Source organism: Tetranychus urticae, chromosome 3, assembly GCF_039701765.1.
Source record: "Tetranychus urticae isolate SD_2017Ah chromosome 3, NJAU_TeUrti_SD_1.0, whole genome shotgun sequence".
Classification (NCBI taxonomy): Eukaryota; Metazoa; Arthropoda; class Arachnida; order Trombidiformes; family Tetranychidae; genus Tetranychus; species Tetranychus urticae.
In genome coordinates, this window is record NC_142960.1 from 203,816 (window position 1) to 229,198 (window position 25,383).

Below are 25,383 nucleotides of genomic sequence, written 5' to 3' on the forward strand. Positions count from 1 at the left end.
TATTTAAATTACTTATTAATCAAGTTCTGATTACTCCTGGTATTGGAATACCAAGTCGGTTTAATCCTGTCCTGTTCTTGATTTAATAAAGTTTCCTAAAATTTCATAGTTCTAAGTTAAAGTATTCAAATACTTATTACTCAATGTGTTTCAACTATTAGTTTGCTTTAAAACGCGATAGTTCATTGTTTGTGCCAGTCTTGTTTGACCTTAATTAGCTATTTCTAGCTGTGTGGTAAAGTATTCAAATACTTATAATTTTGGTCTTGTTGGTCAGCTTAAGTAAGCTAAGCTTTAGTGCTGTTAATCTTTGTGTTGGACACACTTCTCAAGTCTTCTTACTTTGGTCAGATTGTGGTTAAGATTTTGGTAAATCTGTTGTTAGGATTGGAATCCTAAAAGTAAACTTAAACTTAAAACGAGTTGTAATTAATAGTTCGAGGTGATCCTAAAAGAACCTGAATTTCAGGATTTGAGAGGCTGAATAATCTTCTGTTTTGGTGTTAATTGTTTGAATCTGAATTCAACTTTAATTTAATTTCAACAAATGAATAACTCTTCCTTTCAATGTTACTTAAAATAACCAAATAACTATCAGTGGTTAAATGATATTTCATATGAAGACCCATGTTCCTTTTATACTTAATCACAATTACTTTCTCTTCTTTCGTGGTTTTCTAGATTCTCTAAGAATCAAGTTTCTAATCAAGATGACGGTAATGGTGACCAATGATGATCCAGTTTAACTCAATACAAATTTTGAGGCTTTTAAACTCCCCTTTTCATCATCTCTCCTCCTTTCTTCACAGAGATGATCTTACCTTGATCATCATCTTGAACATCAAAATCGTCTCGATCATCTTTTTGCATTATGTATTTCTCACCTGAATTGAAAAAGCTTTTCGGAAAAAAAGATTTTTGACGATTTCAATGTAAATAAGAGATTAAAATGATTAAAACTGGAATCACCCAGTCGATTTCTATTGGAAGGATGATATCAATATCGATTAAAGTTATTGCTTTTCACTGAATTGATCAATTGTTAAATTTTAGCTGTTCGAATGTTAGAGTACAATTAAAACGGAAAGTTAGGATCTTATAGATTGATTTTAATGTTGCATTCTTGTAAAAAAGGAGGCGAGTTAATGTTTCTGAAGACAGGTAATCAGGATGGAAAAGGATCTGTTTATAAAGATCCAATGAAAAATAGTTAAAGGAAAGGTGGAAGAAAAGATATCAACTGATTTGACCTGACTTGTGTAGTAATTATAACACTTATAGTCATTTACAAACAAAAGCTAAACAAATGAGTTGAGAATCCTTTTGATTTCATTTTTTTCTGCATCAGTTTTGATTAAGGACAAAAACCAAAAGAATAGGGAAAATTGCCTATGACTGAAATTTTTTTTGAATAAAATTTTCTAATGTATTTTCATATGCTGATTCCATAAATCAAACTCATTTTTCGATCAGACTTATACTTTTTTAGATATCACAGAAAAATAACTAGAATATTGTAGAAACGATAGAGTTCAAGTAGAAGTTTGTTCCGACCTAGAACAAGAAGGAACCTAATTATTTTTATATGCTTGGTCTCGACCTCTCATTAGCATCGGATATTTTGATGCGCTGGATAGATCGCATGCATTTCGACACTCATTTCGATACAGAATCATTAACCTAGTCTTGATCCAAGATAAGATAAGAATTTTAAGGTGTATTTTTTCATGGAGATTTCATATACATCATCATGCTTAGATATATTTGGGTAGATCGTGATTCTATTCCAGTTTATTCCACTTTATTATTTACAACTCTGTTATCAGTTTCTGATTCGAGATAAGATAAGATTTTTTAGATACTTTTTCTGTTGGAGATTTCATATATCCCATTCAGCCTAAATATATTTGGGTAGATCATGATTCTATTCTAGTTTATTCACCTTTATTATTTACAACTCTGTTATCAGTTTCTGATCCGGTCAAAGGTATAAATAGAGAATGATCAATAGATATGATTGATGTTATTTGTATGTGACTTCCATTGGTATATGTATGAGCAAAAAAAAATATCGAAAAATCCAAAGAATCGAAATATTTTAAAAACGCATATTGTTTTGACTAATAAGGTCAAAGGTATAAATAGAGAATGATCAATAGATATGATTGATATTATTTGTATGTGACTTCCATTGGTATATGTATGAGCAAAAAAAAATATCGAAAAATCCAAAGAATCGAAATATTTTAAAAACGCATATTGGTTTGACTAATAAGGTCAAAGGTATAAATAGAGAATGATCAATAGATATGATTGATATTATTTGTATGTGACTTCCATTGGTATATGTATGAGCAAAAAAAATATCGAAAAATCATAAAAATTGAAATATTTTGAAAACGCATATTGGTTTGACTAATAAGGTCAAAGGTATAAAGAGAGAATGATCAATAGATATGATTGATGTTATTTGTATGTGACTTCCATTGTGATCAGTTTGCGTTAAAACATTCGGTCTATTAAGCATTCAATCAAAACAAATATCTTTCAGCTATCACTTTATTCAAATATTCTTTATATATCAATCATGGCTTACTGCTCCAATTGTAATCTTGCTTTCAGCACCTTTAAAAAAGGGTTGCTGAAAGGACCGAAAAGAGTTCGGAAATACATTATCAGCAATGCTGAAATGTTGAATTTCCTAAATTCAATGCACGGTTCCAGGGGTTGCAATGATAAGAACCATATTGGTTCTGTGATTTGCAACCGCTGCTATCAAGTTTATTACAAAAACAGAAAGAAAAGGACTATGGAAATCGCTGATTTTTGTGAATAGTCCTTTTCCAAACTGGAGGCGAGGGTAACCAGTATAAAAAACTACCCAAGACTCACAAAAGGAACTACCTTCACGTGGTGTGAGTTGTTTTGACCAAAGTTCCTCACATGAAATCGTATTCATATTATACTTACTTGTATTTTTCATCAAGGATTGTTTTATTCACTCTCATTTCAGTCTTTTCATTTCAACTTGATCTTCCAATTTCAATTCGGTCTTACATTTCAATTCAATCTTTCATTTCAATTCAATCTTTCATTTCAATTCATCTACGATTTCAATTAATAAATTTAACTCGTATTAGCTTGGTATTTAGTTTAAAATGGATTCGCAGAAAGAAATTTCAAAAAAAACTTGGCGAAAAAATCAGAGGGAGAGGAAAAAAGAAAGGGATAAAAATGTTCAAGCGGGTCTGACTGCAAAATGAGAAGCTGATCCATATTTTGCAAAAGATATGGCGAGAAAAGCAAGAAAAGAAAAAAATAGAGCCGCCAAAAAATTTAAGAAAAGTCTTGAAATGTTCAAGCAACATTCATCTGTTGAAGGCTACAAAGCTGAGGAGACCTGTCTCGGGCGTATTGAAGCTGAATCAATGAAGAATGAGGCGATCAAAGATTTCAAGGTAGCGCAAGAAACTTTAGCTGTTGCTGAAACGCTTCAAGGGAAGAGCACTAATGAGCCTGGAAGCTCTCATAGTGATCTTCTGAAGCATATTTACCAATAACTTCAATCATGATTATTGTTCTTCATCTTGTAGTGCGAAGCAGCTTTTCAGTACCACTACAAGATTGAAATCAATAATCAAGATTGAAGTTATTGGTGAATTAAACTGGAGGCGAGGGTAACCAGTATAAAAAACTGCCCAAGACTCACAAAAGGAACTACCTTCACGTGGTGTGAGTTGTTTTAACCGAAGTTCCCAAACAAATCGTTTGTCATTTGTTTCTCTCATCACAAATATGTTTAAATGCAATAATCGATTTCTCTTTTAGCTAAGATTGAAATCCAAAGGCCATTATCTCAAAAAGTATGTGTCACAGAATAAAATTAATTCAATTAATGAATTTTAAGCATAAAAATATGCTATAAAAATATGTAAAATCAGGTTTTGCAAAGGTTGAAATTCAAATATCATTATCTCGAAAAGTATAGGTCACAGAATAAAATGCATTAAATATTTGGATTTTTCAACATGAATATATCCTATTGCAATGGCCAATTTCCCTATTGACTAAGGTTGAAATTCAAATGCCATTAACTCGAAAAGTATAGGTCATAGAATAAAATGCATTTAATATTTGGATTTCTCCACATGAATATACCTTATAAAAATAATCCAAATGACCTTCTGCAAAAGTTGAAATTCAAAGGCCATTATCGCGAAAAGTATAGGTCGCAGAAAAAAATAGATTCAATAAATGGATTTATCATCATGAATATACTCTAGAAAATATGTCAAAAGGGCATTTGCTCGTGGTGCAGATTTAAAGGCCATTTTCTCGAAAACTATTGATCGCAGAAAAAAATGAGTTTTAGATTCGGTCTTTTCACGTAAAAATACATTTGAATTATTATTCTCATAAAATTCTAAATTTTAGGCGAAAATGGTCTTTATCCTTATAATTAATCTAGAACTGTGTTCGTTCAGATCGTTTTTGGATTGGTTCGGTCCATGCAACTGGGTGAGCGGATGATCAAGTTGCAGCATGGTGGGCATTGGTGTAAACTGTTGGTGGGTATTCAGCACCATAGTAAGCTGGTTGGACTGGTGACAATGAAGCAGGCTTAACCCAATTACCTTGTTTCCATGATGGTTTTGGTTGAGCCCATGAAGCAGGCTTGACATCTGATGCTCAGACGGCAGGTTTAACTTCTGAGGTCCATGTAGCGGGTTTAACATCTGAAACCCATGATCCTGAAGCTGAAGCAGCAACTTCACCAGACCAGGCTGAGTATTGAGCTGGAGCTGAAACAACATTGCTTACTGTGGCATATTGTGGACCAACAGAGACTGATCGTGCTGGGAAAGCTTGTGAGGCAACATTGCAAGAAACTTCTTCCTTTTTGGCGGGAACATCATGAACGATTTCACTAATTGTTTAGAAATTTTATTAAAATGAATGAATATAATGGATAGTTACTTTTTAAGTAATTAAAAATTTCACGATCGAAAATATTAACACAATTAAATGGCAAAAAGATCTGCTCCCTGCAATCGGATTCACAACCTGAAGTGCAAAGTGATGAGGCCTTGCTTGCTTACATTTGTACTAATATTTATAATGTACTAAATGATAAATGGTTGTTGTTCCTAAAAAGGAACATCACTGCGGTTGAATCATTTCAGCATTTCATTTGCTATGCTCGTCATCATCATTTTGTCTTCTTTTCATCTTCCTCAACCAATTCATCCATCAGCCATGCGTTACTTGATATTGATATGTAGAATGGTGCACATTTCTACATTGTTAATCTAGTTTCGATTGAAGACTTGTTAAGGTGATTTTCATGAATTATAATCTACCATAACTGAATGTGAGTAGTGAGTGAGTAAAATCGCAAAAAACAAGTTTTTCCTTGAAAATTGAAATAAGTCCTTTAGTCAGCTTTGCCATCATTATTATCAACATAATCGTCAACTTAGTTTTTGACTTGTTTCATCACTAGAAACGTGGAGCAGACCAGCATTAAACAATAACGATTATCTTAAAGTGTAACTCACGCTAATTGGTAATCAAAACTAAATGAGTAAAAAGATGGATATTATATTTCAATGGTTCATCTTCATTCTTAACATCGTCCTCAACATCATCTTGTTATCTTAATTTTGCGCTATCCTTACCTCCTCAATCTTATTATTTTACGGTCAAGCGCCAAATAAAAGATTCACTTTACTGTGTGAAAATTGGAATGAAAATAACAACATTTGTAATCTAATATTCAATTCAATTTTCACCCGAGCAATTGATAAATCTCTGCCTCAAATTATCTTCATCAACAAAGTTAGCAACATCAGTGATTTCATCTAATAAACTTATTCTGTGCTCCGAATTGAAAACAAAAGTTGAACACTTAAAATTATTTCTGCTAAACGTGGCTGAGTTAATAGTATCGGCGGTATTGAATCAAATTAAGAGTCATCACCATAAGAGAGAAAGAATCTCAGTTCAAAATGAAATTGGATAAGTAGCAGTTATTCTTCATTCATAATAACAAGGCCGATCATGTTCCCATCTGATTGTTTCTATTCTCTTTTATCAACACTTCCTTCATCAAATTTATCTCGCAACTTCTCAACATCTAACTTGATCACAGGTTCGTACAATGGTTCAAACAACACAAACCATATGAATTGGAGTGCAAATTCATCACTAACAACAACCTCAAGTTCAATTGCAAACTCATATAGATCAATGTATAAAGTTAACCTTTCAATTATCCTTACATCGGCATTAGCTTCCACTATGTCACCAAATGAATTAATGCCCTTTAATTGCAATGCAACAACATTAACAACTACTTCAACACCTTTGGGGGCAATCAGCGTACCTTTATCTCCTTCAAACACTGTTTTCTCCGATTGGAACTTATTGCCATCATCCGTATCACCTTCTCCATCTTTTATTTCCTCAACAGTTTTTTCATCTTCATTACCATCACCCTCTCCAACAAGCTCTTTGGAATTATCTGGTAATGAAATAATTAGCCCACAATTCCCGTATTATATGAGAACTTCTGCGACATTATTTTGTGCTCTTATTCTGATACTTGGTACCACTGGAAATATTCTTGTTCCAATTGTTGTCTGTCGAACAAAAGAGCTTCGAAATTCAACAAATATATTTCTCATAAATTTGAGTTTAGCAGATCTCTTTGTACTAATTGTTTGTATGCCAACAGTTTTAATTGAACTTCATTCCAAGCCTGAAATATGGCTTCTAGGACAGGAAATGTGTAAGTTTTCCAACTTTCTCTTGCCTACTTATTACCATTATGATTCACCTTGATTTATCAAGTCTAATGTACTCACCGGAGAACCAAACAGCCCTGACAGTTTTCACTCTTTCAATGTAAACTTGATTAGAGAGATGTTTTTGAACAAAAGTGTTTCATTATATATACAATAGTTGAATGAATATGCTCAAGTGGAGCTTTTTCAGTTATGATATTGTAACGAAAGTTACGGACACGATATAAATGATGCACAACAGCAAACCGTGTGATTAAGTTAACTTTAATTCAACAATAACATAAGTAGGGGTGTAGGATTTTAGGTAGCGTAGTAGAGTATGATACAGGTAAATCAAAGAGGATAACTTATCGTACATAAGGGTAAAAGACTAACTAACTAACTTAACGTCAATCTGTTTTTTTATATCATCTAGATCTACAGAGGATGTATTCCATATTAGGCTTCTCAATTAGGTTCTCATGAATCAAGAACACTCCATATTTGACTCAGGATGTTATAATCCAAATTCAGCTTAGGATGTTAGAAATCCATATTAGGAGTAAACAAGAAGAATTTCTTGTTCAGCCTTTATACTTTATGCTCCCTCCGTACCGAATTGGCCAGCTCCGCTCACTTCAGTCTAGGCCAATGACTTTTAGTCGAGCTGTCTCAATATTTTCGTCACAATTGCCGCACGCAAAGTTGAAACAGTCCTCTGTTTCACAAATCGAAATTTGGAAATAACAAATTCACTCCAATAAAACCGTTTTTCTATAATCTTGTAGTCTTTTGGTCAAAACAGGATCCACATAAACCATTAAAATGTCACAAAACACATCAGTTTCGATATTCCAGGACATGATTCTGGAAACTTATCTTGAAACTGGATACACCATCTGTTTCCGTAACTGAAACAGGTAACCAAAAAATTGAAAAACACTTGAAGAAAACATCAGTACTCAACACTCGAGACCCCGAACATGGAATAGTTTGTTGAAACTGGAAAACCATCTGTCTCTAAGATGAAACAGGATAACCAAAATCTTATAAACCGCTAAAAAGAAAAACCATCTGTCTCTAAGATGAAACAGGATAACCAAAATCTTATAAACCGCTAAAAAGAAAAACCATCTGTTTTGCATCCAAAGAAAACAGGATTAATGAACGAGTTCGAATAGAAGAGTGAATTTGTGTCTAATGATGTCGTTGGCGAAAATGAAAAGAAGGCGACCAGATTATCAAATGATGATGATTATATCATATATGGATGAGATACCACAATTGTCCCACGCAGAATTGAAACAGTCCTCTGTTTAGATAGCTATGATAGCTAATTTATTACCGGTTATGAAGAACATACGAAAAAATTCCAATATACCACATGAAAGAAGATTTTCTAAATTACAGAGCGTTTTGTAAACCTCACTCTCCCTCAATTATATTCTTGGTTTTTTCTTTCATCATAGTGTATGGTAACAAAGAGCACACAAGTGGTCACTGTATCAAGATGTTTAAAGTGCTATTTTCTCTTTCAACTAGCGAATATTATAATTTTGCATTATCGCCTGCATGCTGGGGGACCGCAGACCACCGCAGATCGATTTTCGGCACTTTTCTTTTGCTCAGGTTTTGAGTCAGTAGCTAATCTAACATCATTTATCACACCTAATCAACCTGACCTTTCTCAGCTTTTCACTTTACATTTGTCGCTTATTATCTTTTTCATATTTCTGTTCATCTCGATCTTTTCTTTCTTCCTATCATTTTCTTTTTTCATCACTGCATTTAATTATACTGAATTGCTGGATCCTGGGCTACTAGTGTTAGTGATGAAAATTGTTAAGTTAACCGATATTTAAAAATGGAGTAAGGATATTGTTTACACATAAAAACTAGAGATAACGGAATTAGTCCATCATTTTTCTTACCACTTTACTAAATATTCATTTTCCTTTCAAAAATAAATTTCTGAAATGTATATATTAAGTTTAGTTTACTATTGCTCTGATTCCGGCTATTTTCATTGGGAACTACTTGATCATTTATCTCCAGTTATCACATACATACAGACAGGCTCATTACGTCACATAAAAGAGAAAGGTCCGAAGAGGTTACAGAGTTTTTTTTTGTTTTTCTTTCATCGAGGTAGGCTGTGAGGAAGGGTAGAAATTTTGATTTTTCTTTCAATTTTGTCTGACGATTAGGCTTAAAAAAGGCACAACCGGTCGAAAATAGGAATAGGTGTCAGACTGTAGAAGAGGGAGAAAGTATCCGTACATACTGCCTCAGACTGCACGAACCCAAGTGACGTGCAGTTATTGTTGATAAAGTTTAAGTTTCACAAAATTTCGGCGGATTCAAAAAAACGGTAAGCGACAGCAAGCGACAATAACCCGGAAATAGAGAAGTATTCCTTTCCACAGAACAGACCCTATTTGATGATGAACTTATTCCTTCGAGTGTTCTCATATAGGCAGCAGGAAAAAATTGAGGTCCGAAATACACTAACTAAAATTTTAGATTTTCTGGATTATTTTGACAGTGTTTATTGATAATGGTTAGTAACATTGGGTATACTTTGAAAAGGATGTGTGAAGATGCTGAATTAGCAATAAAGTTGCAATTGTCATGTGATTTCATGATTGATTGGTATGATGATTGCAAGGGAATATGATGAATTTACTTTTATGAAATCAAAAACGGAGGATATACTTTCCATACCTGACAGTTTTTTTTCTTAACATCTGATATAATTGCCATGAGCCAGGAGTAGGATTGCAAGGCTGTTTTGCTAGGTTACAAAATTTGCGAAGATATGACTGTATGCCTCATCTTTAATATTTATTTTCTTTTTCTTTCTTTTACTGCCGTAACTTTTTATTGTCATGAAATTGGTTAGCGGATTTTGATAACAACTAATTAATCCAAGAATCAAATTTCTTACAAAACGAAAGCTATGTTTGCGAAATTGTATTGGTTTATGGCAGTCAGCTCGTTGTAGTTTTAAATTGTGAGAACGCTTGCAAAATTTGAAAATGCATAGCTCACCAAGAAGCACAAGTTAGTTACCAACACAAACAAGTCCATCGTAGAAATCAAATAGCTCCAAGCTACATCTGAGCATAAAGAAAGACTATTTCCAGTCATATGGTAAAAAGATTTTGCATTTCCAGCAGATGAAGGAATACGAGTTATATAACGGCACATTATTTCACTTTTAGATTTAGATTTGTCCTTTGGTCAAATTGAAACAATCACACGGTAAACTTTTGTCACTGATCAAAAGCGGATCCCACCGCTGCCACCAATTGTAACGAAAGTTACGGACACGATATAAATGATGCACAACAGCAAACCGTGTGATTAAGTTAACTTTAATTCAACAATAACATAAGTAGGGGTGTAGGATTTTAGGTAGCGTAGTAGAGTATGATACAGGTAAATCAAAGAGGATAACTTATCGTACATAAGGGTAAAAGACTAACTAACTAACTTAACGTCAATCTGTTTTTTTATATCATCTAGATCTACAGAGGATGTATTCCATATTAGGCTTCTCAATTAGGTTCTCATGAATCAAGAACACTCCATATTTGACTCAGGATGTTATAATCCAAATTCAGCTTAGGATGTTAGAAATCCATATTAGGAGTAAACAAGAAGAATTTCTTGTTCAGCCTTTATACTTTATGCTCCCTCCGTACCGAATTGGCCAGCTCCGCTCACTTCAGTCTAGGCCAATGACTTTTAGTCGAGCTGTCTCAATATTTTCGTCACAATATTAATATGGTAAAATAAAAATAAGTAATAATATCAGTGGCAAATATATTTTTATTGTTAAACATTTTCTCAGGAAATCTAACTATATTTCTTTTGCATGATAATAGAAGTAAATTAAATAAGAAAAACAATTTTCTGTCTCTCTCCTACTGATTTAGTTCAATGTTTAGCACAGTAAATAGATATTTTCTCATGTTTCAGTCACAGGTTTGCAGTATTCAAAGTATCTCATCGAAACTATCTTTGGTTCTTACACAATAAAGTTCAAATGAATTTCAGATGAATCATTTATCCCTGCATCTCAAGCTTATTATTCATATTTTCTGATTCTTACTCCACCTTTAATCAGAAAATTGTGAAGTACAGTGGACAATCAGAATTATTGTTATAAATGGAATGCATTTATTTTTATCTCATCATTTGGAATTTCGCTGCACGCAATGAGAAAAATGCACGAATATTATTTGTTTTTCTTTCCATTTCCATATTCAGCACGAAGTACATGTTGTTAGTTAATTTTCATATTATATTTTGACTTTTTTGACTTTAGCTTCAACTGATAGCTTACCTGCACACCTTGTCACTAAATATGATGATAACATTTAGTGAGCTTCTTTTCCTCTTTTCATCTGGACAAGTCAAACAAAAGCTAATAACAAAGGTTCAGGTTCATTTCAGTTGTATACAATTTTCCACACTATACTGTATATGATGTATGTATGAAGATATATTGTGAGATATAATGCGAGCAAACATTATCATGAGGTAAAATTTAACTGTAACTGTTAATAGTTTCTAGTCAATAAGCAAAAAATTAAAACGAAATGTTACGTTATTTATACCTTTTTCACTGATTAGCGGTTTATTCTTAACTTGTGTCGAGTAGAAGAATAATTCATGAAAGCATCTTACATGTATTAATATAATCGATTTATTAAAACATCATGTTTCATGGAGGCCCTTGCAAGAAGTAAAATCAAATCCTCTTTTTTATCCAAAATTGCATCACATATTTTTGAAATTAATATTAATATTAGCCTTCAATTAGTCGATTTGAATCAATCTTTTATTTCATTAAACAATTGGAAGCATTTTTATTGTTATTCTTTGGGTGATCAAGTCAAAGAATGTCAATACACATTGACAAGAGAAGTCTATTAAATGTATGAAAAATTCGTTAATGCTCAGATGGAGAAGCATCAGTGTTTACTGAATAAACACTCATCACTGTAGTATCAGCTACAGATTGAACATGTTCCGCTCAATCGTCATTATGAGCATTGATTTTCCTCTCTAAACAATTGGCAATCTGCTAACCTTACAATGTCAACCAGCTTTTTCATTCATCTTCTCTATTTTTCAAGAGTACAAGAAAAATGGTCCTATTTTCAACAATTGAATCGTTTTAGTCGTTTAATTCTTCATGGGTTACTTTTTGCTGTAAAACTTTTCGATTCAGTTGGTATAAGTAATTCGACAAATTTTAGCTGACAAAAAGGTTGTTGCCATGAATTATTTAGCTGAGCAAACAGGCAACAAAAATTCAAGATAATGTCACTTTGATTTGTTGTTTTAGATTATTTACGGTTATAATCAATTCAAATTGAGCTTGTTTTTCGTTGTTTTGTTTTGTAACATCATTTCACTTTATACACCTTTATTTCACCTTCAACCTTCAACATTTGTTAATACAACATTTGATAATATTCGTTCATTGAATTGAATTAGAAGAGTAAGGATGAAAAAATCAGAAAATAGATTAGTCAGTAATGCAGTGGCAAGACTAAGAATTATTCAGTAGATTATCAAGAATTGAATAGAATAATTGAAGACAAATTGAATGAAAGTTCAGAAGATAAGTTTCATTCTGTAATTTGAAACCAAGTGAGAATAATAAAAATACAAAAATAAACACATTTAGATGAGAGTAGTACTGTTGCTGAACCAGAAAATTGACTTAAAACTGATTCAAGATGAAATGTAAAGGGAAACAATAGCTTATCAAATTGGCATATTTTTATCTGAACAAATAAACTTTAAACTGAACATCGATTTTTTGCAAGCGAATTAACTTTAAATCAATAATAAGCAGATTAAATTCTTAGTTTCATCTTGATCTCAAGATCAAAGTTTCCGTCCTAAGTTAGCACAAATCTGGGAATCGGTTTGAGTTCAAAGCAGCAAAAGCAAAATATCAAAAGTATCGTCAATCAGTCTACATCTGTACATCTTTCCTGTATTCACATGCATTATATGTTCCATAATTTTGATTAAAATTTTATTAATTTGGGTATAAATCCATTGTCTAATCTTGAAAAAATACCTAAGGTATGACCGGTAAAGTTTGAGAATAATTTTTCAGAATTGGATTGCGTCAGTTAGACTAATGACTTTAATTTCGAATATTTCAAGAGATTATTCCGTAATAAAATATCAGTATCTCATCAACAGTAGCAAGGTGATCTTCTGACCTTTTTATTTCGGAATAATCTCTTGAAATATTCGAAATTAAAGTCATTAGTCTAACTGACGCAATTCGATGCTGAAAAATTTATTCTCAAACTTTACCGGTCATACCTTATTATTATTATTAATAGCATTCTTGAGACAATATCTTATTATATTATCAGCGAGAATGAAATCTGAGCAAGCTTCATGCCCAATCCAATTGATCTTGCAATGCGTTGATTAAGTGTAGAGTTAATTTATATTGAGTTGATGTAGCTGCAGAGAAAGTCTGATATTATACTAATAACTGAATAGTAAATACTGAAAGACATTTTAATTCAGAAAATAAATTTTTAAATCTTAATTAATACGTCTATCTTGGTAAAAATTAGCCAAGAAAGTTTTCAAAAAAACAATTAAATATATAAATATATAGTTAAATAAGTTTTGAAACAATACTTTCAAGGGACGATTTTGGAATCAGAAATTCAAGTCATGCAGACAATGCAGGTTGCAGCATTCTTATTTAGAGCTCGCTGTCACTCTTTTCGCGAAAGACTATTAGAACGATACAGAATGTAGAATAAAGCAAATCATTTTTATTGACTTCGAGGTAGGTGACGAAGTTTCTGCCTATTTCTCACCCGACAATACTGTTTTTTTACCATTTCATAATACTCAATTCCCCATTACGTACATCAGGCTTACTAACTTAAACAAATATTTCAAATTGAACACCTGTGACTAGAGCTTCTGTCTTTAGCCGTCTAGATTTTAGCTATAAGTCTAATTAGACTTAAAGCTAAAGCTAAAGTCTAATGAAAAAATCAAAATTAGCCTTTGAAGCTAGACTTCAAAATTAGCACTGAAGCTAAAGTCTAATGACATTTAGCCTTAAGTCTAGCTTTGAATCCAATTAATCGATTAGGTGAGGTCATATTACAGCTGATATTTACTTTTTTACCTGCATTAAGTATGAAATCAGAAGAAAATTTTCTGTCGCAGGCAACATATTGCCCAAAAAACGGATAAGTTTAAAAAATGAAACGGTCAAGGCAATGATTTCATATAAATCTTATGCAAAATTTCAATATTTTCCAATATTAAATTAGACTTAAAGCTAGATTTTTAGCTCGCATCTAAAAGGCTAAAGTCTAAATTTTTTCCTAACTGCACAAGTCTAAGCTAAAGTCTAAATAAAATTTTAGCTCTCGTGGCTAAGGTCTAATCATTTAGCTCTGAAATCTAGACTTATAGAAGCTCTACCTGTGACTGTTCAATAGAAACTGAATGAAAAACTAAAGCCTTGACCAAATTGTAATATCCGACCTATCGAGGTATTTTTTACTCAAAATGAGTTGAGTTGAGAATTTTTCACACCTCGAGGCCTTCCTTGTTGGATTTATCATAATGTGGTTTTACGAGTTTCATGTGACATGCAAAAAGATGCTGTTAAGAAATATTCTTGTTGAAAAACCTCAAGGTAGTAATCAAGTAATGAACTTATATGGATCATTGATTCCGATAAATAATTTACTGCAAGCTTTTTTGATGAAGATTGTGGTGATTTAATGCTTGAAATATCAATTCTAAATGTTTTTTAACATTTACTTTAAACCAATATTTACTCACTCTAACAGCAAATGCTTTCACATCTTCATATGAACTCATGAAATTCAATGTTGAACAGTTTTCCAGTTGGCGCACAGAATCAACAATTAGCAATCGATATAAAATTCAGTAATTAAAATGACATTAAATTTTTGGTGAGCAACTTCGTTAAGAAATTTCAAAGTTGAGAAAACCAAAGGACAACATCAACTTCTATTAATAGCTTCTTCTAATAAAGGTTGCATTCATACAAGTTCTTACACAGTGTTTTTATTTGTGATACAAAACCCTTTCTGAACTTGAAATATCTGCACATGATTGAGATTTAATTGTGATAAACTGTGATTTTGATATAAACTTACTTTGACTTTCCAAAAAGAGAAGGTCAACTAATTCAATATCATTTTCCCTCCTTTCTAATTTGTTCAAATATTTATCATTATCAATGAATGCTTTTCACATGATAAATTAATGATCAAGTAATTGATAAATGCCACAGTAGACATCAGTTTCGACCAGAATAAAATCAGACAAAAGTTCAGATTCAAGGTATCCAACATGAGATATGAAAAATTTTTTGTCTTCTCATGTTTACAATTCCCTTCAATCATTTGTTCATCCACTCGTGGAAAAAATTTCATGTTTATCAAATTTCTAAGAGCTTTCAGCAGTTGTATAGCTGCATGATTCGTAATGCTCAAACGCCTCTCAATGACAGAAATAATTTCCAACAGCTTGACACTTTGATCTTCAATTCTCACTAAGGTATTATTTACATGCTCACATATTATTCCGTAAGGCATTATTTGTAATATTTCAATTTATCAAACTCATTTTAGTTCATTATCATGTTTGTTGGTTCTCTTTACATGAAAAAATGTTTACAAATACAAAATTCTTAAATTGCACGGAAAAATTATTGCTAAGAAAATTTCAAATTCATCTTATTTGCTCTATTGGATGGCATTTCTAAAAAAATCATTTTCATTATAATTTCAATTCCATTATGAGTGAGTTTCAGTGTCACGATGAAAAAGATATGACATTCACTCGAAAGATTAACCCTGGAATCATTACAAGTTAAACACAGAAAATTGTTTAATTGTGGTAAAAAATGAAAATAAAAACAAGAATCTAATGTGAAATATGAAATGGTAAAGATATTAATATTAACATAGAGCGTATCAAAAGGATGATTTATCAGTTCAATGATCATTGAGATGAACAAGTTTACTGATCTTTAAAAGCAGTCAGTTTTCACACTTGTTTCTCCGCTAAATCATTCAAAGAGTGAAAGGGAAAGGATGATATGAAAAAAAGATTGCAATTAAATCCAGATCTTTGTGTCTAATTGTTGGCTTTTTATAATTGAATTGAATTTTGTCGATTGACAAGATTACAGTTTTTTGTGTGTTGAATATTGAATAAAGTTGTGAATAAAAATTGCCATTAAAAATTGATTGATGAAAACTTTTGAATTTTCTGTTATCAAATTGAACAGGAGAGCAAAAATGAGCCTCAAAAGTAACCATGTAACACATAGCCTTTTAGAAATGATGAATAAAATGGTTTTTCCTTCTGGATCAATATTGATAAACATTTATTCCCTTTTTATTATTGACAATCCAATGAGTGTGGAGTATAAATAAAACTATTTTGGTTGATTGAATGGTTAAATGATGAGGAAGAACTAATCTTTAAATTTAAAATAAATTCAGTAAAGTAGTTTTTCTTGCTGAACACACACAAAAACTTATGTCATCAATAACGTTAAATTCAAGGTTGATTTTATGTTTTGCTTACATAATACTTGTTTTTGATTTTGGTGTTTATGTTTATGTTTGATCTGATGTTTCAGTAAATATAAGTCAATCAGCAAATGCTCTAACTTGGGTTATGGAAACGAGAAAGAAGAAGAAAGTTTCATTGATGGGAAAGGAAAGTCAATGTTAGTGGAGGAAGAGGAAGAGGATGACGATGAGTGGGATGAAGAGGAGGTGGAAACAAGAGGAAAAGACATATTGTTGTCTATTTCAAGTTGATTATTCAGTTCATTGGATACGATCAACCATATCAATTGTCAAGATAATCGTTAGAAGTGCTCGTAATTAGTTAAGATTAGTTTCTTTTTCTGATCACTTTTCCGATTCACTGATTTTGGCAGGTTTGCTGATGAAAGCAGATAGTTTAAAAATATTTAAAGTATTCAAAAAAGTGAAAGACTTTTTCCGTTTTCAGTGTCTTTGCTTGGAAAACGAATCAATTTGATTTTGAGTTTCATCAAAAATAAAAACTGAGTAAATATTAGGTTGTCCGGCGCAAACGATGACTCGGTTTTTCTTTTATTAAATTTGATCTAATTGTCGTATGGAGATGAATATTCGTGATTAGCATCATACACCATTTGGACATTTTTTGCAATTAATAGAAATTGATTATCTCAATTAATTGTAGAGATATTCAAATTTAATTAAAAAATGAGAAAAAATAAAATGAGAAAAAACGCTAAAAAAGTGAAAAATGGCCAAAGGGGGGACTCTTGGTGAAACTGTATTTTTGATTAAAACCAATGCTAAAGAATAGGGCCAAAAAAATTTTCTCATTTTACAATTTGATTTGAATATCTCTTCAATTAATTGAGATAATCAATTTCTATTAATTGCAAAAAATGTCCAAATGGTGTATGATGCTAACCACGAATATTCATCTCCATACGACAATTAGATCAAATTTAATAAAAGAAAAACCGAGTCATCGTTTGCGCCGGACAACCTAATAGTAATAACAAAAAACTGTTCATTTCTCTCACTAAACATTCTAGTTCTATTAATAATTATAGACGAAAAGCATATTATTGAGAATTAAATGCAGATTAGTTTATCTGTGGTCCTTGGGGTGAATGGCATCTGCAGAAGTGGTTCAATCTCAAGAATGAATTTAATTGATGTTCGTTTATTCTTTCTATTAGCTTTTCAACTCATCATATCTCTGAATTAATAAATGCTAATGGATGCACACATAATGACTAAACTTTCTCTGAATTTCTTCTGTTAACAACCCGCATAGAGACTTTGAACTTGAAATGAATGCAGACCCAGTTATACTCGGTATTTTCATCAAGTTCATTCAGTATTCTTTCAATTATACAGAGTAACATGTATTTGTAGTGAGCATCTTTTGCATCTATAGTGATGTATCCTTGCTTTATAAAATCAACAGTTAACTAGAGTTTTGTAAATAATCAGAACTTATTGTCTTCAAGCCAGACTAAATTTGAAATTCAGCAATAATTCATCTACTTGTTTGAGGATTGCTTCCATGTTTTTAAGTATAAATCTAGCGCTTAAGAGTTGTGATTCATTGTTTAACATTTTCATGTAATAAGATCACCAATTTCGATGGTTGGGTCCCAATCAGTGCTTCCTTTATATCATCAAAATAATTAACGATGCTATTCAATGTTAAAGGTGTTGATTCCAGCAGAAACCATTCATAAAAATATTTGTGGATTTCATGCATATTGAGATATTACGAATGATTTCAAGCAATCAATGTTGTTGGAACAATGTTAGTAAAAACTGAATATCGAAAATAAACTCTTTAGAGTCTTCCGAGTCTTTCAATGAATTTATTGAGTTGATTCAAGTTGATTTTATGGATTAATTAATTTATAACTGTCAGTGTCAACTAATTTGACGAATTTGAAAAAGGATTGAAATTCATGTCAATCACTGGCTCACCCAGGGTTATCCTATTAATCAACATCATTTCCTTATTGCTATTATTATCACAAAATGTGAGATTAACAAGAAAAAGGTGTCGTACGATGAAGGGAATGCAAAAACGAAAACAATTTACTGAATTGAAATTGAGTGAAACTCTGTATCAAAGTGAAATTAACATATTATATGTACATGATAATTAACTGCATGAATAATATGAAGCTTGAAGGGAAAGAAAAAATTGCCAATCAAATATGATGACATTTTAAAAGAGAAACAAAATAAGAGCAAAGAAAGGTTATCGAATGATCAAGTTAATCTGAAAAAATGGCCAAGAAGATGAAGATGAAAATTGATTTGGAAGAGAGACAAAAATGAACGAGACAGATTTTAATGAGATTTTGGTGAAGAAAAGGTTAACAACAAATGTTGGGTTATGATGAAAAGATTTTTTTGGGAATCAAATGGTAAGTTGCTCACAATTGATGACAGTTTTCATGTCAACGGGTTCTTCATTTTGAAGGGATGCAAGAACAAGATGAAGATGCTGTTTCCCATATCATCATCATTCTCATCATCTTTACACTAATTCTTAACACTCAATCATTTGACAATTTTTTGCTTTCTTTAACACAAAAATAACATCAGCATCTCAAAGTCGAAAAAAATGATTCTCTTTTTTAATATTAAAAGAACTTTGACTTTTATTTCAATAACATTCACAATAGCTTACAACATTCAACTGCAGCATGTAACATGAAAATTGTTTAGCATTTTTCGTGGATTTGATGGACAACATTGATAGCAATTGGCTTTTTTGTTGTCAACATTTTCATCTCTTATTGTTCAATGTGAACAGTTTTGTTGACTCTAGTAGATGGTGTTAAACAAAGAATCAGCTGAATGAATCACCATAATAATAGAAGACTTTGATATAAAATGATTAATAATAGCTTATATTATAAAAGGCATAACAATAAACCTAATCGTAATGAAAAGAAGATAAAACTTTTTTTGTGTTATAAAGGAATTAGAATGACAATAATTTGCACTTTTTTTCGTTTCCATCATCTTTAATGTCTCTGATTATATTAACCATGCAAACGTGATTACAGTTAATTGCAAGGTGAAAATCAAACTCAAAGTAGACTTATAAACTTTCTCATTAACTATACTGATGAACGTTTACACTTTAATAAGCTCAATAACTCAATAAGCGAAAGGTTATTAGTGAAAAACACTGAAAAACAATCAAACTGAAATCCTAATCGTTCAAGTTAACCAAGTGTGAGTTTAATTTCACCTGCAAGCAATTGATTAGTTGAGTTGTTGTAATCAATTAAATTTACTTTTATAAGTTTGCCTTTAGCTATTAAATTGTTTGTTTGTTTGCCCTTTATTAAGCTCGAATAGTCGCAATACTATTACAAACATAATCAACTAGCTGAATGTAAACAGCAACCATTAAAAGACTGAACATTAGATTGTTATATCATGTCATTCGTTTCTCCAGTCAGATGTACATCCATTCAGATCCATAATCCATCTTCATCTCTGAATTTATTGATCATTTTTCATCTTTTTCAGAACTGATACAAGTCAAGTATCAATTTTATCAGTAACTTGACAGCAATAGGTTTTAGTTTAAGAAGTTTTTTCTCTTTTCTATTATCTTGTCAATTATATTGTCTTGAAAGTTATTGATTTCAAGTGAGAAATAGTGCAAAATATCGAGTCACCATCAAATGTTAAATGTTATCTGGCTTAAAGTGATAAAAACTTCAGTTCAATTCCTGAAATGAGCCTCAGGTTCTTCTAGACATTTTCATCTTTAAGTGCTAAAAAACTATGGAGAGGATTGTTTATTGATTTGAATGTTTGGTCAGTTTATGTGCCCATCAATCAAATTTATTTGATATTATAATAGAAGATCAAAGTTCAATTCGAGGCATTAAATGTATCAAGAACAATGTATTAAACTTGAAAAATGTTCATTTGTTTGTTCCCTTCAAAAAACGGAATCACCTTTAGTCATGTTTAACTTTTATCGAAATGTTTCTATTGACAGATCTTTATTATCAGATCAATACTATGAAATAGCAATAATTTGAGTTATTACGAGTGATTATCAGAACAGAAAATCAGGTTAACATAATATTATCACATTACAATTGCAATGTTATTTCTCTACTTCCTAACCTAATATTAACCTAATAGATTCTAATAGATTCTGAATGAGTTTGCTTGGAACCAGGAAAAACCAAATTGATGGCGATCATACAAAAAAGGAAACAAAAGTATGTAAAAATGTATACAATACCAACAACATAATCTGGTTTCTTCAGTAACCAAAGTGAACTCATTCAACTCAAATGTTATTGTTTAAGGTTTCCTCAATCCGTAAACAGATGAACAATTCAGATAGAATCAAAGGACCATTTAAACACATTGATCAATTTACCTTTTATTGATTTTACGAAACTTTTCGAGTTTTTACTAGTATATTAATTAGGAGACTTTCAAATCTATAATTTCTTCATAAAGAACTAATGAACTTATCGTTGCAAGTTAAATGACACTTGAATAAAACAATCAAAAAAAGTAAACAGATATTCGATTTTTAATAACCATTATTGCTGACAGTTTTCGTTGAATTTACATTGAAATCGAGCAAATTGACCTTTAATGGGTTACTGACAATGTAGTTATACTCTAATTACTTGTTCTAACAGCGTTAAAGCAACCTTTTAATAGTTAAACTGCAACTAACGTGAACAAGCCTGCATGTAAATGAATTTGAGGACGAAATCTGTGTATTCCATTAAAAAAACATTAGCAACTTCGAACTTACTGCAGACTTTTACGAGGAACCTTTCACATTATTTTTACATTTGCACCTAACCTAACCACGAATGAATTAGAGATAAAAAGCACGTTCAATTTGGAAGAGCGAATAAGCTTTTTCTAAATATTGTTCTAACTCAAGTTCCTTTCATGAATTATTGCCAAAATACATGATTAACATGACTCTTGTAGATTTTAAGATTGAACTTTTTCTCAGCTAACGATTGACAAATTGTTTTGTTTGGCCATAAACTTGTAAAAATACTTTTAACAAGATTATCAATTAACATTAACAAGTAATATTTGTATTACAACAATCAATCAAATTGCTGTCGCTTTTCATTTGAAACTAGTCAAACTTAAAGTCAATTAATTTAATGCGCTAAATCATCAAATTGTTATTTTTCTTTATTGGACAATTTGTATAACATTTATGCTAATTGTTTGTGAATTGATTAAAGTTGAAATTCAATGTTGAATATGGAATTATGTGACACTGATAATTAACATTTTCCTTGACAAAATGAAGAGGGCAATTTAGTTATGTTTGACAACACAATTAAGGATTATTTTGATTGGAATCAATTTTGACGTAAAATTTAATATTTTTTTAATTATTCCTCCAGTAAACCCAAGTATAGCAGAAATTCATTCATTTTGGTGCAAAACTGTGCATAATAAATCAGTGAAGCAAAAAAATTTAATTTATAATTTACTCTCGATCAAACTTGTCAAAATAATCATTTGATACAAAATTTGTTTAATAAACAACTTAATTTCGGCATAAATTGCGGGTTTACCTTAAATTGCTTCAGCTGTTGACTTTAGTCGCAACTCCAAGATGATGAGAAGCATCTCTCAGATTAAAACAATTAATGTTCATGATTGATGATTAGGTTGTTGCAGAAAGATAATCAATAATTAAAAGTGAAATGAGTTACCATTTTTTGCGTGATCGCGTTTCTTTATTTTCATCAAAACAAATGTTAATAACGATAATGTAATACTAAAGAGTTATTGACATTAAGTAGTAATAAATATTAGATTGTTTTTGTCTTGAACCACAATTGAATCAAATTACAATCTTGTCTAATTACGATCCTAAACCTGAAAACTTTCAAGAGAACTTAATGTTGCAATTCAATTTCAATGTGAGTCGAGTTACTTGTTGAAATAAATGATGATAAACCGTTAATTAGATAGAAAGCAGGATAAACAAGATTTAATTTCGCGATTGATGAAGCAAATAAATGTCCAAAAAGTGTTCATTGAGTCGGACATTTGAGTCCTTTAATGATTATCAATTGTGAAAAGGCAATGAAGTAATGAGAAAATAACGAGAAGAAGAGACATGTTTATCCTCATCTTCATCATCAAATTGTTACATGTTTATCCAAATTGAAATAAATAATGCGATTCAATTGCATTATTCAAGATTTATCTTGACGATTAGAAAGATTAAAAGAGTAAAATGCAAATTAGGGCTTAATTGCATTTGTACATTGAACTTGAGAATGATAAATTGTCGACTCAGAATGTACATAAAACATTGGCTAATGAGTTAATTAATAAAAAGAATTTCATTTTCTTTTCAATTTTGACAGGTAAAGCTGTTCCTTTCGTTGAAATGGTAGTTGCTCATGGATCCATTTTAACGATGATGGCCATTAGTTTTGAGCGTTATTATGCCATTTGCAAGCCATTAAAAGCCGGTTACAAATGCACTCGATTAAGAGCAGTGATAATTATCTTGTCAGTTTGGGCAATCGCAATCATCTCAACAATTCCGATTCTTTGGATAGCTGAATTGTCTCATGAAACGTACATTGATGGAAGTTTGGTTCCTGTCTGTTTGACCCAAGCCAACAAATTGTGGCACAAATTATACTTCATTGGTACCATGATTGCTTTCTTTTGGTCCCCTTTACTTATACTGATCATCATTTATATCGTGATAACGAAAAGACTTTTTCTCAACGATGAAAATATCCGAACCTCAACCAACCATGGGAATCATGAATGTGGTCAAATGAGAGCGCGAAGACAAGTTGTTTATATGTTGGCCACAGTAATTGCGTGTTTCTTCATCTGTCTTCTTCCATTCAGATTATTCACCTTATGGTTGCTTCTGTCTTCCACAGATCAGGTCAAGTCACTCGGAATGGAATTATATTACACGACGTTATATTTTTGTAGGATCATGTTATATCTCAATTCAGCATTGAACCCCATTCTGTACAATTTAATTTCATCCAAGTTTCGTGATGCATTCCTTGCAGCAGTTTGTTGTCAAAAAACAAAACGATTGCTTCTCAGACAGAATACATTTAATACAACAACAAGTTCCATGTTGATGAGTTCACTCAAGAATGCTCAATCACCAATGTTGAATAATCGAAAAGAGCAAAATATTAAAGAAAAGACAAAGAAAGTGGAACCCGATTTATTGGTCAAAGACTGTCCAATTGACTTAATTTTTCAAAATTTGAAAAAGTCTTCTGCTGAAAGTTATGTATAATGAAAAGTTATGTTTCAAATGTTTAAATAGCATCAAAAATAAAATATCATTCATGACAACATTTGGTGACGAGTTTTCAGTATTTCAATTGCATCTCGAGCAAGAAATTACATACAGTAGTCATTAGACTTAAGTTAACAAAAGCCGATATTTTTTTCATACACTGGTAGCTGCACTTAACGCAACAAATTGGGGTTTCACTTAACGCAATTTTTAGGTGTCGCCATCTTTGGTATTTTATTGTTTTAGAGACTTTAATATGTAATTAATGCTCGACCTTGAAGATAATTGTATGATCTAATAGATGGCGACTATGGTAAAAATTGACCCATTTGTTGCGTTAACTGCAGCTACCAGTGTAGTCGCCATCTAACAAGAAATAAAAGTACCTTTAAGATCGAATTTAATTTTGTCCATTTCTCTATTGTCTAGTTTCTCTGAAAACTAATTAGAACCGAGATGGCGACACCTGAAAATTAACTTAACTCTGGCACTATTTTGTTAACTTAAGTCTAATGACTACTGTATTATCATAGTTCGTTGAGATGAGGCAAGTCAATGGGATTTTATGCAGAATCTATTATATCTCAATACACACAATATATTAATATTAATATTAATATACAGTCAAAGCATCAAATTTTTGCGCAAAAATGATGAACCAAAAGGGTTCTAAAGAAATTTATTAGACAGCCTGCTATCCATTATTAAACTACATGTCCAAAAAGTAGTCAAAGGTTAATCAGAATTCAGGTTACTGAGAAATTCACGTTGCTAAAGGGTGGGGGAAATGCATCTCTTACAATTAAAGGGTGAAAAACGTTTTTGGTTCAGTTTGATGGTTTATTATTAAATTGATTAGCTTTTTCTCATCACAATTTGAGCATCTTCAATATCAATCGAATTTATCGTACAAGGGAAGTTACCCAAGTGTCACTCACCGTTCGATGTATCATTATTATTTACCATAATTAAATCCCCATACTTTCACCTACTTGGCTACACCTTCTTACAATGTTAGACAATTTAACCGATTTTTAATAAAAGTGCGAAAATTTTAAACCCAAATATCTTGGGAAGCCTTCAACTCGCAGTAGGAACCCAAAAGTTTATTCATCTACACCCTTAGCTCTATCGAAATAGACATTGAACAAAATCGGTGAATGACACTTGGGTAACTTGCCTTGTCAGTGCAAAGAAATTTGCGATCAGACATGATCGCAGCAGCCTCTAGTTAAATTAAATCGAAAGATCCTTAAATCAACGAACAATTGCTATTTCAGAGGTTACACCTTGATTCGATTTTTAATTAATGCTTGAAAGTATTTTGCCCGCTCTGTCCCAAAATGTTTCTCTAAATGAAGAGACCTCGAATCTTTAGACGAGAGGACACCGCACCAATAGCACATTCAACTTACAGTTCTGAATAGAATTTTGTGCATTTTTATTTTGGGATTTGAGCAATCAATTGTTTAAACTAGATTATTTTTTTCTAATAAAATCGTGAATAAGATTTGAAATACAAACTTTCATTCACTTCATTTCATATGCAACAACCTAATACCATTTGAAGAATATGAATACATACATGAATGTAGTTATAAGAATTTTTTGTGATAATAACCATGGATTGATTTTATATTTGAATCACTCTTGCTCGGGAATCGGACAT

At 31.5% G+C, this 25,383-nt stretch overlaps 2 protein-coding genes across 2 annotated transcripts in view; one reads left to right on the plus strand and one right to left on the minus strand.

Annotated features, from left to right (window-relative positions):
- Positions 1 to 4,674: 4,674 nt before the first annotated feature.
- Positions 4,675 to 25,383, minus strand: part of LOC107369182 (uncharacterized) — a 36,407-nt gene continuing 15,698 nt past the window's right edge. Inside the window, exon 2 of the mRNA XM_089268864.1 lies at positions 4,675 to 4,927. Within this exon, the coding sequence (XP_089124990.1) occupies positions 4,690 to 4,927 (238 nt within the window). The 3' untranslated portion in view covers positions 4,675 to 4,689. The remainder of the gene's footprint in view (positions 4,928 to 25,383) is intronic.
- Positions 5,315 to 23,767, plus strand: LOC107369120 (growth hormone secretagogue receptor type 1-like). Its single transcript, XM_015937042.3, has 2 exons — positions 5,315 to 6,790; positions 22,798 to 23,767. The coding sequence occupies exons 1-2, from the start codon at positions 6,061 to 6,063 to the stop codon at positions 23,709 to 23,711; spliced, it is 1,644 nt and encodes a 547-aa protein (XP_015792528.1). The 5' UTR covers positions 5,315 to 6,060; the 3' UTR covers positions 23,712 to 23,767.